Source organism: Chelonia mydas, chromosome 7 (genome assembly GCF_015237465.2).
Source record: "Chelonia mydas isolate rCheMyd1 chromosome 7, rCheMyd1.pri.v2, whole genome shotgun sequence".
Lineage (NCBI taxonomy): Eukaryota > Metazoa > Chordata > Testudines > Cheloniidae > Chelonia > Chelonia mydas.
The window spans coordinates 92,689,212-92,704,373 of record NC_057853.1 but is presented as its reverse complement, the minus strand read 5'-3'; the positions used below and the strand labels follow the sequence as shown (position 1 = coordinate 92,704,373).

The following is a 15,162-nucleotide window of genomic DNA, read 5'->3' as shown; positions in this document are numbered from 1 at the left end:
GCACACATTTTAAAAACCACCTTTCTTCCATCTGAAAGGGACTGAATGATTAAAGATGCAATTTACAAGTCAATCACTAAATATAATCAAGTTCAAACGTTATGAAATTACATTTATGTAGTGGGAGCAAGTCCTATACCTATTAGAAAGGTGGCACTTACAAAATACATCAGGCCAAGCAATACAAATGTTAACCTCATTTTAAAACTCAGTACCAGAGTAAGGTATATGCATTCGCTACTCCTCAGCCTCTGCAAGAAACGATCAGAGCAACCACCCCCAAATTTCGCAGATGTATATACAATTAAAGAGGCCACATACACAAAAAGTTCGTGACGATATTTTAAATACGCCTATTAATTTAGGACTAATTTTAATCAAGTAGCCATGTCAATAAAAGTAGGCATCTCTGAACACCTACGCACATTTTTTTAATTGTTCTAACCATATGGCGTTTGTATTTCTAAAAATCACTTGACTTTTAGATTGCTATTTAACTGCCGCAAAATAATGTGATGCCAAATTAAACAGCTGGTTAGGAAGGGTGTCAAAGAGCGTGAAGACAAAGTTTAATTTCTTATACCAGCCGTTTTTACATGATCCATGTCTTTCGTTTAAGATTGCACTTTCCATCTGATTCAAACTCTATATTTTATTCACACAATATATACGTACACACACTTTTGCTTTAGAGATAATGACAGGACAGGTTCTGCTACCCGTTCCCTTACGCTTTCTCTTTATTTTATTCTCTATTCAAATAAGTAAATCCGACAATTATGACTTTAAACAGTCCATATAGTGAGACAGCATTAAGCCAAGTTCCTAGGAAGAAAGGAGTAAACTATTGCATCTGTATCACGCAGCTCTGCCGCTGCTGGTGGGGGTGCAGGAAACCTTTCGAGGCAATTTAAAGCCGTACTGCAGCAAGCCACAATATTCCAGGCTTCGTGTAGCTTTCCATTAGCTGAATTTCTATCAAAATCATCATTACTGTTAGAACTGCATAAAATTGCTGGGGATTCCATAGGAGAAAGGGAAAACAGATAACATCTATAATCCTTCCTTGCTTTTTGATGCACCCATTTAGAAAGTTATGTTTTACAAAAAACAATTGAAAGGTTAAAATCCTGCCTTCAATAAAGTGTACTTGATTCACTAACTCACCAAGTAATCATACAGTGGCCACCCCACCAGTTGTTTCAGATACATATCTTGACTTAGTTATTTGTATATTAACTTTATCCTGAGGATAGTAATCCACATCCGTTTTCCATTACTCCTTAAAGGTTAAAATTTCAGCACAAATTCAACCCTCTTGTCAAGGTCAAGACCTACCTTTAATGAATGAAGCCAGTCTGAATGGAGAAACACTGGATAATAAATGACTTTGAAAGACGGGCCAACCAATGTCTAATGTTGGGCTAATATGCGGTGCCTCTTGATTATATGCTGGTATAAGTATTTGTGCAAATGTACAGTCCAGTACAGGAAATCTATATCCCCATAACAATACCAGCTCCGTTCGTATGCAGTAACCCAAGCAGTCAACGCAGAAATTCTTAGGAACAGTTAGCTTTGAGTGTTCTGTATTTAAATATCAATACAATGACAGTATTTATTTTCTTCTTTCGGGTTTGCTATATAACAAATAGGCGACCGCTCTGGCAAGAGCACTTTGACAACTGCAAGCTCATGGCGCATGCTCACCCACGGAACTATGGGGATTGAAGTCTTTTCCACATACGGCTATTGACTTCTGCATGTTGGGAGAACTACACTACTGAAAGGAGGCGAGATCAAATACATCCATTCCCCAGGGGGAAGTGGTTGCAACCAGGATTATATTTAATATTAATGCAGCCCAAAATCATTAGCTTTCAGAAGAAAAACTGGTGGGATACATTGATCTGGAAATCGAGATTACAATAAAAGCCTCCAGCAGTCTGACAGATGTATACATCAAGGTAAAACGGATCAAATATAGCTACCCAAAATAATAAATTAAATGCTAGTCACTAGCTAGTTAATTAAACTTCTCGTGCAAAATCACAACCTGACTTCCACTATGAAGAGGTAAGACACTACTTTTTAATATTAGTTACAATATTTCTTAGCTGAAGTAAATGTTTTATATTACAGTCACAATATTCTTGTTAAAATATAGTCTTACATCTGGGTATAACGTAACAGGTTTTATGTGAGATTTTAAAAGTCAATTAAGATCAACATCTACATATTATGGTTACTTGTGCTATATAAATGCCCAAGGTAGATTCATGAGAAAGTCAACATTGAGTTTATGTTACTAGACAGCATATCCTATCAATGCAAACTACAAAAAAAAGGGGGGGGGCAGTTTAAACAAGCAGTTAAGTAATTTAACACTCCCTCTGCACATCAGTCAGCAGTTCCTCCTCCAAGACCTCCCTTCTACCACCCACATCTCTCCAGCTCCTCTTCAGAGATCAATATGCATCCTCAAACCAAATTAATTGGTTATATGTTCCGGTGTTTGGATTATTAATAGAACGCTGTTGAGACTTTCATAAATTACATTCTGTGTAGTTCTGTATGTTGTATTCGTGTATAATTGAGATGTGTCAGATTGGAAATGTTGGCCACAATATATTTTCCTATAGTGTCAGGAAAAGTTATATTAACGTGATCAATGTTAATAATTAGTTTTCATTACAAAATTTAAATCTGGATTGTGTGAACATTAGTGCGTGAGGCTGCACACTGGTTGTTCAACAGAGGCTGGAGATATATGAGCAATAGTTGGAAGAGAGACAGTTGAAGCTAAGAAGGAGAAATGAGTGGAATTGTAGCTGAATTGTCAAGTGCTTAACTGCTTATTTCTTTGCTTTTTACAGTCTGAATTGGTGGGCTATGCAGTCTAAGAACTAAGTCAAAGCTGTAATGACCAGATTCTCAGCATCCTTTCCTAGACTCTTTGCTGCCACTCTGATTGCACAAATGGGCCAGGAAGCTGCTTTAATAGGGCATCTGAGGATTCTTTTGAACAGGGAATCTGACTAGCATAGAACTGGTTACACTGACTCTACGCCACTCCCTTATGCCACCCTACCATCAAATGGACAGGGTGCCAGGGCAGAAAAGGGTATGGCTGGACCAGTGTTACTGCCTCTAAGGGGGCTGTTCCAAGACAACTCAAGCAAGAGCAAACTCGAGGGTGGTTTAACTTGCACTGGGAGCTAAAATGGCTCCCTGCAACCTTGAGGACTGAGGGAGCAGAGCCCTGACCCACCTGACTGGGCCAAAACTTTTTTTGTCTTAATTTCCAAGCTTTTAAAATAATTATATACACTGCTGCTATTCCCACAGATAGCAATCAGGATTTATCTGTATTATCCTTTGTAGCTCCCTGAATATCAGCAACAACTGCAATACATTATCTACCAATACACTTTCTTCTCCATCAGATTCCTGGAGAGCTGCACTCCAGTCCTCTCGTATCCTCTGATGGCCCCATCAGCCCCTTATTGTCATCCCATCCACTGCCTGCATCCCACCAAATCCCCATGACAATAAAAGTTCAGAAGTGTGAAGTTCACTACATTTTGAACTCTTCAGGTGAAAGCCATCACTGCAGCTTCTAGCTCATGGAAATGTTCCTAAATTGAAATAACTGATGTAATCTTCTCCAGTAGCCATGGAATATTGTATTAGATATTTCGTAAGGATTCTCATTCAAAGTCTGATGTCAGGCAGCCCAGTCAACATACGTATGACCTGAAAGTGACAGCAAGTGCGTCACTGACTGCCTAATACGGGAGAGTTCTATTCCGGTCTATTGATCAGTGGCTGAATTGCTGTTCCATTTTGAAGGGGCAGCAGCCTAAACCCATTCAGGTATCCTTGATGACAGCTTCACTCTGCAGGTCAGCCAAGAAGATGGAGGAGGAGAGTCCAGGCAACCTAAATATTATCTATGTCCCCTTCCCAAATACAGTAATCAGGAAAAGTGGGGAAAGCGCACCATAATAAGAAGACAGAATCTGGGTGCCGAAGGTCCTTCTCCTAATAAAAGGATCATTAGGGCGAAAAAATAAAGCTTTCTCCTACTAGTACTCTTTGGCAATTGGGAATAGGGAGGTCAGTTTAGAACTGCCCTATCGAAACCATCAGCGGTTCAATTAATCAATGTCAAATGATTCAAAGAAAGGTGTAACCCCAACAACTGGACATAATTTTGCAATATTTTATTATGAGAAAAGTGCCTTCTTGATCTCAGTCAGTTTATACCTTGTACTTCATGCAGTTTATTCCCACATTTGTAATTTGATCCTAGCTATGTAACTATAGATACTGTTCTTATTTATATACAAAGGCATTTTTAGCTTACTAAAGCTAGTAGATATTTAATATTATATTATGGGGCACTGAGTTTCATTGAATAGAAAAATCTAAATTAAAAATAAATTTAAAATTAATCTGGTGCCATATGTCTTAATTATGGGACAAAGTATGTATGAATGACTGAATGACCTCCTCTGTCAGGTGTTATTTTAAATATTACTTATTCTGAATTATCTCCCCTTTGTCAATATTAAAGTGTAACTGCTTTCATATTTCCCAGTTACTTACCTGTGTTAGATCTTTCAAATTTCTTGATTCTTCCTACTTTTGACTAAACAAAATGATTCCACTAGAAAATGGTCACTTAGCTATTCAGCCCCTCTTCTGGGTCCTTATTAGAAGTTATACTGGTCACTATTCATTACTGATCCCTAGATATTCCCTTATTATCTAACAGAAGTACTTTATCAAAATGTCTTTTTAAAGTCAAAATAAGTTTGTTACCAAGTGATTTAATTTTCTACTACAGTCCCCTCACTCAACACCAGAACACCTTCCTGTCCGATTCCCTATGGCCAGAGCACTCCCGGACCTGCTATGCCCAGTGCGCCCCCCACCCCCCCCAACCTTGCCACAAATGCACAGCTCCCTGCACACCATCACCCTCGCCCAGGACCCTCTGCCCACAGCCCCACAACAGGTGCCCAGCACCCCACACAGAACCCCCACTCCCTAGTGCCCCAACACACAGAGATCTTCCCTACCCCCTCAAACCCGAGCACCCCCCCCAGACTCCCAAGAGACCCACTTCCCCATGCCCTGCTTCCTGGCCACACTCACCAGCTCTGCTGGGAGGCGACTGTCTGCTGGGCTGAGCCGGCAGTGCAGCCAGGGCTGGTCCAGGGGTGGAAAATCGCTCTGGCCCCTCGGAAGTGATGCAATCAGCCAGGCCAGAACCTGCCCCTGCTGGGCTCCCTCAGGACCCACTTGCCTGGAGGGGCCCAGCCAAGCCCCTGCTCCACTGTCCCACCCTTCCCTGCAACTGGCCGAAACTCGCCAGGTTTCTGCATCAGTCCCAGGTGGCTCAGCTCCAGGGAGACAGGTGGGGCCCCACAGGTGACGGGAAGCAGAGACTGCCCGGAGCCGGAGATGCATTGGGGTCCAGTCAGGGGGCAGAGAAGCTGGTGGGTGGGGCCAGGGGGAGGGGAGCCCCCGGCTGGCTGGTGGGCAGGCTGAGAGGAGCCAGCGGTGGGTGGAGGGGAGTGAGCCAGTGGTGTCTCAGGGCACAATGCAAGCCGAGCAGGCCGGGACTCCTTCTGAGCATGGGCCCAGCTCCATGGCACCACTGTAAACCTGGTACTGGGCAGAGGAGTATGGAGGAAACGTGAGTGTGGGTAGCTGCCTATCCTGTCTTGTTAGGGAGGGAGATATGGGAAGCTGTTATTGTAACCTCCTCTGTCAGGGAAAGGAGAAGGCAAGTTCTTACTTTGCAGTGAACATGGAAACTGCATTTTTGTATGTATCTGAGATTGAAGTTGGACCCAGGTTGATAACACACAAATTGGGGATGGGAGCTTCCTCATAAAAGACGTGGTGGTGGCGGTGAAATTAGACAACAGACAAAACCCACAATTTTTAAATATTATATTTTGGGTTCTGCCTCTTGATTTTCGAATACTTGGGTTTTGCAATGCAGTGATATACACGCTGCCAAGTGTTGTGCATCTCAGAATGCAGGCTTTAGGCAGCCTTGTCACATCTGCCCACATCTCAAGTGACAGAACAAGGTAGAACCCTTCCTCAAAGACTTCAGCTGAGACTGGGAATCAGGTGATCATGGATTCTGGTTTCACCTTTTCTTCTGAGTGCTGTTCACAAGCCTTACTACTATGATGACCTCATATCTCTACCCTAAAAGGTAGGCAACTAATAGTTCCCTAATTTTTCAAATAAGGTAATTGAGAAGTTGCACAAATCACATCAAGACTGAGTTGCGAACCCAGGTCTCAGGTCTTGTTCTGCTGCCTTTCTGAAGGAATGAATCAAATCTATGTGCTTGACTAACTGGTCTGTAACCATTGCTCTAACCACTAGACCACATACGGCTCCCAGATCATGATGCAAACCCAGGAATTCTAATACCCAGCATTCCTCTACAGTCTCACAAATATTTGTTAAACTAATTGACAGCAAGCTTCATTCTTGAAGGTGTAACATTTGAATTACTAGGGTACTGAATGCTATCTAAGGATATTGCTACGGAACTATGGTCTTACCTGTAGGTCACCATTTTTAATTTAGCTCTGCTCTGCTCCCTGTTAAAAGTTGTTCCCATGTAACTGATATTTTGGCGACCTCCTAAATTTTTTTTTTTTTTTTGCTAAAAGCTTGTTTTCAGTAAATCTGAATTTTGGACCAAATTTGAGTCGTCATTGCTCCTTCCATTGTTCCTCTTTCAAATAAAAGGTAAGGTGTTTACATGGCATGATTTACCCCTATTGAAGTTCTGCTATGTCATCATGTTTTGTCTCTATAATATTATACCATTCTCAGATATTATACTGACTTCGTTATGGATGTGTTGTTAACAGAGCCATCATTAAGGTTATACTGAGCTTTTTCAAGTGGAGTTTTAATTATTGTATTAGGTATAATGACATGTAAATGTGTTTAGTATTTTAGGAGTTAAAAATTACTCCTTTCTGAAATGTAAAAAAATCTTAATTTTTGCACTCCTTATTCATGGCTTTGCTTTTACATTTAAATCTGTAGGTAAACAGAGTTAAACAAAATTTCAAGCATAGATAATTTTTTTCCAATAAAAAGTTATGATAATTATTTTTTGAAACAGCTTTTATTAATGTTAGAAAAGGCAACAGAGAAAATATTTATGAAAACAATTGGGAGGCAGCCCATATAGACCCTCAACTCTGGAAAGCTCTGAAGAGTATGAAGTAATCTTTACCCTATTCAGCTCCTTGACATGTTGAATATGTGCAAGGAAACCTGCTCTGAACTGAATCAATGAAGTGTAACATTTTAAACACATAAAATGCTCCATGGATTTAGACTCCAATTCTGCAAATGCATCCGCCAAGGCAGACACTTGTTCCCATTCAGAGATCCACTGAAGTCAATGACCTCCGTGCAAGTGCAGAAGTCCAAACACATAGATACATTTGCAAGATCAGGGGCTATGCTATGAGCAGTTTTCCTTGTATGTCCTCCCAAACTTGGCTGAGATATAAGACAGTTTACCTATCCTCTGCCCATTTATTGAAGCAGAAGATTGTAAAAATTCATGTCAGATGCTTGGAAAGAGCTGTAGAGAAATATATTAATCTGGTGCAGAGTTTTTTTTACATGAACCCCTAGGAGCCTGGCATTGCAGAAAACTATGCACTCAAGTAATTTCCTATGCCAAATAATTAAAGAACTTTCAAGACTGCTAATGTTTTCTTCTTTAAAAAAAAAAAAAGCAAGGATATTCTCCCATTAAAATGTGTTAACTTTAAGTTCAGACAACTGACATAATATAAAACTCTTATGAAAAACACAACTACAACGTTACCATTAAATAAATATTTAAAAGAGATTAGTAAAGACAATTTATATAAATATTCTGTTCTTACTGTTCACGCATATCATTCACTGAAATACTGACGTGTGCAAGTTCCTTCCAACAACCTTAAATCTGACACACAAAATATGCTTGCAGACTTTCAATATATACATCACAAATTAAAATTTTATATATTCAAATATATATACAGAGAGAGAAAAAGAGAGAGAGAGGTGGTATGTATATTGAATGGCATATAATATAGAAAGCTCGTGAGGAAGGTGTTGCTATTTTTCAAAGAGGTAAAAAAGGAAAGAGGGAAACCTATAACACTAGAAAGTTGTATTGCCTTAACTATAATATATAGCTATAAATTAACTTCACATCGTATAATCCCCCAAGTGTGGATGAAGTTATATTGGTATAAAAGTGCTTTATACCATTATAGCTATTCCCATACAGGAAGCTGAATAAGCTATATCAGTACAAGGTACCTTTACACCAGTGTAACTACATACGCATTAGGGCTTGTACCATTTAAAAAAAAAAAAAAATCACATCCTTAAAACAATTGTTCCTTCACAAGCTTTATAATCTACTCATACCTTGCTCTTTGATAGAGCTTTTCGTAGCCAGAATGACATTTACAACGATTACCACCAGACAAAAACAAACAAACAAAACCCACATCATTATCCCCATCAAAATTTCCTATATCCAGGAAGGGAAAAGAGTCAAAGACTCCACAAAGTCCACTAGGACCTTTGCTATGCCATTCAATCTCTAAAGTGATAGATGCTAGTACAAAATCATAACAGAGAACTTTTTGGTAAGTGAAATTTTGTTTATTTATCCTCTTGTTTGATCATACTTCTGTAACAGATATCTAATATGTGTAAGCTTGGGAGAAAGTGATAAGACAACTGTTCTGAACTCTTCTATAAATATTGATAGCTACTTTAGATTCCATAGTGAATTTACTGGAAGAAAAGATGTAACCTAAGATTCAGTAGGGTTCATACAAACCCTTCAGATAAAAGGGGGCCTCAGGCTTAGAGAACCTTATTTAAGGTGTTTGCTGACAAATATAAACGGACCATAGTACAGGCAGTTGGTGGTAACCCAAAGATCTCCTTTTTACATAAAATAAATGTGTTTAGTTTGGGAGACACCAAAGAATCAGCTTATAGACCCTTCTCAAAAAGGCCTGTTCTGTGCACTGTGAAGTGATCAATGCGGACAGAAGCTAGTTACATTAATGTGTGGGCCTTGCAAAATTGTTTTCAGACTTACCCTACTAGGCTAGCTTTATGGACTAGATTAACAAGGCAGTGGCTGATAGGACTGATGTGGAAACACTTTTCATGTATCTCATTTCAGTAATATTTTATTGACATTAACAGAGCCGTGCGGGAAACCTTGGCCCCTGAGCCTGTAAACATTTAAATACATGTGTAACTTTATTAGTGAAACATGTCCACTGAAGTTAAAAAGACAAGTGTCATGAGTAAAGTTATGCAAGTACTTTAAATATTTGCAGGATCATAGCCTTAAACAATATCTACATGTACTACAGCTAGCACTTTAATATTTTAAAATTAATTTAAATTAATATTAATTATTTATTTTAACTTCTAGTTCTGTGGTAATAACACTTCCTAAAATTAATGAGATAATACAACTGATAGTGTGTTGGCCTTTGACCTGCACCCTAGCATCCTTAGCTAAATTTGTAGGAGACAGAGCTATGTAAATATATAAAGAAGCCCACAATATGAAAGAATTTATGATATGGCTGGGATGCTGCTCAGGAGCTTTTATCTTTATCTCTAATTAGTTAAACTTTAGGCTTACTAAAACTGTTATGTTCTTAGAATTTGTGATAAGCATAATAAAAGACTAAATAAAATTCACAATCCCTCCTCCCCCCAGCCGTGCAGTGTCCAATTCCTACCAAGAACTTGCCATTTTGCCTCAATCTCCCAGAAGTGCGGGCACTGTGGTGTAGTTGTACATTTACAGTTTTAGAAGTGCTTTGCTAAAATATTAAGACACTACAACCCAGAGGTGCCGACTTCTGCTCCCGCTCGTGGGTGCTTGACCCCCCCTGCCTTCAGCCCTGCCCCGACTCCACTCCTGCCCCGCCCCCATTCCAACCCCTTCCCCCAAAGTTGCTGCCCCAACTCTGCCCCTTCCCTGCCCCTATTCCGACTCCTTCCCCAAATCCCCGCCCCAGCCCCACCTCTTCCCCACCTCCTCCCCTGAGCGCATCACATTCTCGCTTCTCCCCCTCCCGCCAATTGGCGGCAGCAAGGTGGGAAGTGCTGGGAGGTAGGTGGAGGAGCTGGGACATGGTGTGCCCAGGGGAGGAGGTGAGGCACGGGGGAGCGTGGCTGCCAGTGGGTGCAGACCACCCACTAATTTTTCCCCATGGGTGGATCCAGCCCCAGAGCACCCAAGGAGTCGGTGCCTATGCTACACCCTATTACTGTATATTATAGCCACAAAACAACAAGACAATCATGTGGACCAGGTACCAATCACTGTTGGTCATTCCTTGTCTAACAAGACTAGGTTGGAGGGATACTCTCTATAGGTATTCTAAGGGTGAGAACACCTCAAACTGCTCTTTATTAACTACCTCTGACAAACATCATGGAAAGTATGACATCAACCCTTCCCTGGCCAAAGTAGGGTGATCAGATAGCAAGTGTGAAAAATCATGACCCTTTCTTTTTCAGTGGGTAGGGCAATAGGTTGCTTATATAAGACAAAACCGTTAATATCAGGATGTGTGGTCACCCTAAGCCAAAGTGACACAATGTAGGATCTTCGTACATCAGTACAGAAGTGAGAGTTGAGAGTGAAGGACAGTAAGGAAGGAAGAATGGAGAGATTTGGTAGACGTAGAGATGGCATCACAGCTTCATCTAGAGAAATATGTACATTACATTACGCAAGGATGACTTTTTAGAAAGGAGTTATTTTTTCTCCATGAGAAACTGTACCTACAAGCTAAAACAAGACAATTCACACTATTCCCATTTTCCTTTTGGGCATCTCCCTTGTGCCTCATAGTACAGCTAGGGGAGGTGAGTTTTGCTGCAAAAGCTCCACTTCACTTATTTACTTAGGGATATCCTTAATGAGGACTTTTAAGTGCAAGGCTTTACTGAAGTATGAGGGGACATTTAACAAAGGGTGCATGTGTTTATTTGTTTTTGGCAATAACCCCCCATAAGGAAACAAGTATTTAGTAATTTCACTTGAATCATGTCAATTACCACCCGCCTCAACAGATTGTTAAGCTAAAAGTCAGGTACTCAGCACGAATCCCTTTCTCGCTTACTCATGATTTACCAGAGACCCCTTTCCTCTGAAAGGGGATCTCACGGGGGGCCAAAAGCCGCTTTGGAGGTCAAGACACTAAATAGCAGCCCCTGTTTATGTCACACTGGGGGCGGAGAGGACGCTCCTGTGTTCCCAGTGTCCTGGGGAAGGGGAGACAGGGCGGGGCTGCAGGTTTACAATAAAGTACTTGGGGGAGGGTATAATCTACTCCCCACAGTGGCCTCACGCTGCCCTGGAGCGTGATACACGGGCCCCACGAGGGGACTGGGACAGAGCAGCCACTTGACTAGGAGGGGGGAGTGTGAAAGGCTCTTCTCCCCCTCCCCACTTACAGGGCCTCAGGGAAGGGAGGAGGGAGGCGCTAGCAAGCGAGCGGCCCCGCGGGGAAGGAGAGGGGACAGGGTGCTGACCTTTCCAGCAGCAAGGGCGGCCATCCCGCCGCGTCCCCCTCCGAAGGCAGCACCCACCTGCCCCGCACTCGACACCGGGGAACGGTAGCAGCAGCCGCAGCGCGCGCCCTGGGGGCCTTTAAATCCCCTCAGTAGCGGCAGGCGCGGGGACTACATCTCCCATGGTGCGCCGGTCGCCCTCCTTCCCCAGCGCTCTGACGCGCGGGGGAGGGGGCAGCCTGGCTCTTACCTCACAGAGGTGCCACTCCCCTTTCCGCTTACTCAGTCCGCGCAGCGTATGGAGCCTGCGGCCCGCACCCGATAGGAGTCACCCAGGGCCTGTCCTGCGCTTAGCGGCCTGTCCTGCGCCCTGCCTGCGGCGGGAGGAGGCCCCCGTATCCCCTGCGCTCGTGTCAGGCTTCGGGCCCGGTATTAGGCCGACTCCTCCTGATACCGCTGCTGCAGCGGGGCCTCCGGGGTCCCCGCACCCGGAGAATATGTCGGACCAGGCGGGCTCGGCGCTGCAGCAGACCATGGACAGGTACGGGGGAGAGAGGGTGCGTGTGTGGTAGTGGGGGTGAGATCGATACCACCATGGATACCGGGGGAGAGGGGGGCGAGTGTGTGTGAGCGGGTGCGTCCAGGCCTGGGGTGGTGGGGAGACATAGAGGGGGAGTGTGCGTGCGGTGGGGGTAACCACACAGATCTAGGGGAACGTGTGTGGTGGGGGAGCTCTTGTATGTTTATTCTCCATGAACTTGGGTTTTTGATTGTTTCACCTGTGTGTGTACCAGGCGCTTCAGGGAGACTACATCTCGGTGAAGTATGAGTCTCAGAGAGGAGATCTCAGATAAGGCACCAGGAGAGTAAAGTTCTGGGATTACTTGTTTTTGTACAGTGTTTAGTCTAATTTCATGAGGGTGGCATGAGAAAACTGTGGGACAGACTATGGAAAGAAGTGGAGGAACGTTTGCCTTTGGTTAAGGCACTGTATTGGGATTCAAGGTACTTCCTGGCTCTGCCACAGACTTCCTATCTCACCTTGAATAACTCACTTAGCGGCTATGTACCTTGTCTATAAAATAGTGGTGATAGCACTTTCCTATCTTATAGGGATGGTGTAAGGATAAATTAATCAGTGCCTGCGAGTTGCTTAGGTACTAAGGGACATGTGTGTCTAGAAAGACTTGGGAAGGGATGTAAAAGCAAAGGAGTATTATTTGTGAGGGTTATAAAGGACACTGTAAGCATAGGAGGTCTCATGGAGATGCAGGTAGGAGAAGGCTGAAGAAGAGAAGTATATGACCTGCAAAAGAAAAACAAATGGGTTTGTGCATTTGTTATTGCTTTATGATGTTAGCTGATACATAAGAATGGCAACACTGGGTCAGATCAATGGTCCATCTAGTCCAGTATCCTGTCTTCTGACAGTGGTGGTGCCAGATGCTTCAGATGGCGGAACAGAACAGGGCACTTTGTTGAGTGATCCTCCCCCTGTTATCCAATCCTGGCAGTCAGAGGTTTAGGGACACTGAGAGCATGGTGCTGTGTGTCTAACCATCCTGGCTAACAGCTAAGTTCATGGAGGATAAGTCCATCAATATCTAATTTTTTTTAACCCAGTTGTACTTTTGGCCTTCACAACATCCCCTGGCAATAATCCACAGGTTTACTATAAATTGTGTGAAGAAGTATTTCCTTATGTTTGTTTTAAACCTACTGCCTATTAATTTCATTGGTGACCCTAGTTCTTATGTTATGTGAAGGGGTAAATAACACTTCCTTAATTATTTTCTATACACCATTTATGATGTGGAGAACTTGTCAGTCCTCCTTCATAAGGAAGCAAACAGGGCACAAACCCAGCGTGTTTCTCCTTTACAGGTCACCTTTAAGGAAAGTGAAATTAGTGAAATGTAGGCTGCCATCAGAAGAGTGATGGACACTAAATTATGTGAGGAAGAGGAAGAGCTGTGTGCAGCGTTTATGGTGAGAATGAGGAGTTTGATCTAGGAGGAGGATGAGGGTGATATGGTGGGAAAGAGAGAAGCAGATAAATTTGGTGTCTGCATTTTGGATAGGATGGAAGAGTGCAAAGTTAAAGTCAGGCCAGCCAGAGAGAAAGAGGTTATAATCTAGGCAGGGGATTATCAAGGAGGTTGCTGTAATGTAGGCAAGAGATTACCAAGGGTTTTGGAAGCAGGAATGAAAAGGAAGTTGGATTTTGGAGCTACTGAGAGGGACCAGTGTCAAAGTGAACAACAGCATAGATATGAGAAGTGAAGAAGAGAGGAGACAAGGAAGAAAACAAAGATGGGGAGAAGATGGTGGAATTACTGTGACTGAGAAAGGAAGAACATTCTGAAAAAAAGATCTGGGGGAACATTGCAAATCCAAAACAGAACAGGTTTTCAAACAGTGGAATGTGTCCACTTGTACTTCAGTATCTTCTAAATTCCCCTCTTTGTAATGCTAGTATTTCTTTTCTTGCTTCTGATAAAATTGGTGCTTTAGTGTTGTACACAAGTCCTAAAACACATTTTGGAGGCTCGTTGCAGCCCCACATACAGATATAATATCACATCACAACTGTGTAGCTTGTTCCAGTGACTAAATCTTCTAAGGTGATAACAACCTGAGTTGCTTTACACTCAGCCTCATTATTTCCATTGTGGGTTAGTATGTTAATGAGAGGTAATGGGTGGTAGTTGGTACAGCTGAGGTCTTAGACTGGTAAATGGGTACAGTGACCTTTAAAGGCCGGGGAGGGGGGGGGGGGGCGGACCAAACAAACACTGGGGTTGTGGTGTATTTTGCTACTTTATGAATTTGGAAGGCACAAATGTTTTTTCTAAGTAAAAACTGTTTTTGGCTTGGTTTTTTTTCAGGTTTTGTGTATCATGGAAGACTCTTTAGGGCATTGCCTACACTAGAAAAATTACCCATTGGCAAGTGTCAGTAACAAAACATGTTCAGCAGTGTTTCAGAACCCAGGTCTGTATTTGCAGTTAAACTGTGCTCAGCACCAGTTCAGCTGCATCCATTGTCAGCAATAGGTAATTTTTCTAGAGTAGACCAGGCTTTTGCAGATGAAAAAATAATGAAAGTTAAAGATCACAAGAGACTTAAAGATGAACAGTTGAAGGGGAAGAGATTTTTAATCTGACATGATATTGATTAGTTTCTATGCCTTATGAACACTTTGGTGAAAGAGGATGTGTTTGTTATAGATTTTACATGCACCCTGTTGACTCAAGGTGTGTGAACTCACCATACATATCACTGACAATATCCTTCCCAAAGAAGTCCTCCAGCAAAACTAGGAACACTAGACTTGATGCTCCAGATATTTCTAAGGTAAAAAGCAAGCAGAAAGTCACCTTTTTTTGCAACCAGGATGGGAGAAGGGGCTCTAAGTATACAGGAAGCATGAAAGATGGTAGAGAGGCAAGTGTGAGAAAATGACAGTGGTAAGGAGGAGTAAGCCTGGAAGAGTTTGAATTTAACTGAGAATGCAGCAGGGTGCCCAAAATTGGA

The 15,162-nt window shown here is 42.4% G+C and overlaps 2 protein-coding genes across 11 annotated transcripts in view; one reads left to right on the top strand and one right to left on the bottom strand.

The window, feature by feature from the left end:
- Window positions 1-11,832, bottom strand: part of CPEB3 (cytoplasmic polyadenylation element binding protein 3) — a 181,886-nt gene extending 170,054 nt beyond the window's left edge. For 6 of the 10 annotated variants that reach the window (XM_037904942.2, XM_037904946.2, XM_043552387.1 and 3 more), the window contains exon 1: window positions 11,647-11,785. The gene's annotated coding sequence lies outside the window, so the exon portion shown is untranslated. Of the gene's footprint in view, window positions 1-1,338; window positions 1,700-11,646 lie in introns of those variants that run through there. The other 4 variants (XM_037904945.1, XM_043552386.1, XM_027819418.3 and 1 more) reach the window with 3 other exon arrangements.
- MARCHF5 (membrane associated ring-CH-type finger 5) overlaps window positions 11,808-15,162 on the top strand; it is a 71,040-nt gene continuing 67,685 nt past the window's right edge. The window contains exon 1 of the mRNA XM_007053011.4: window positions 11,808-12,166. Within this exon, the coding sequence (XP_007053073.3) occupies window positions 11,808-12,166 (359 nt within the window). The remainder of the gene's footprint in view (window positions 12,167-15,162) is intronic.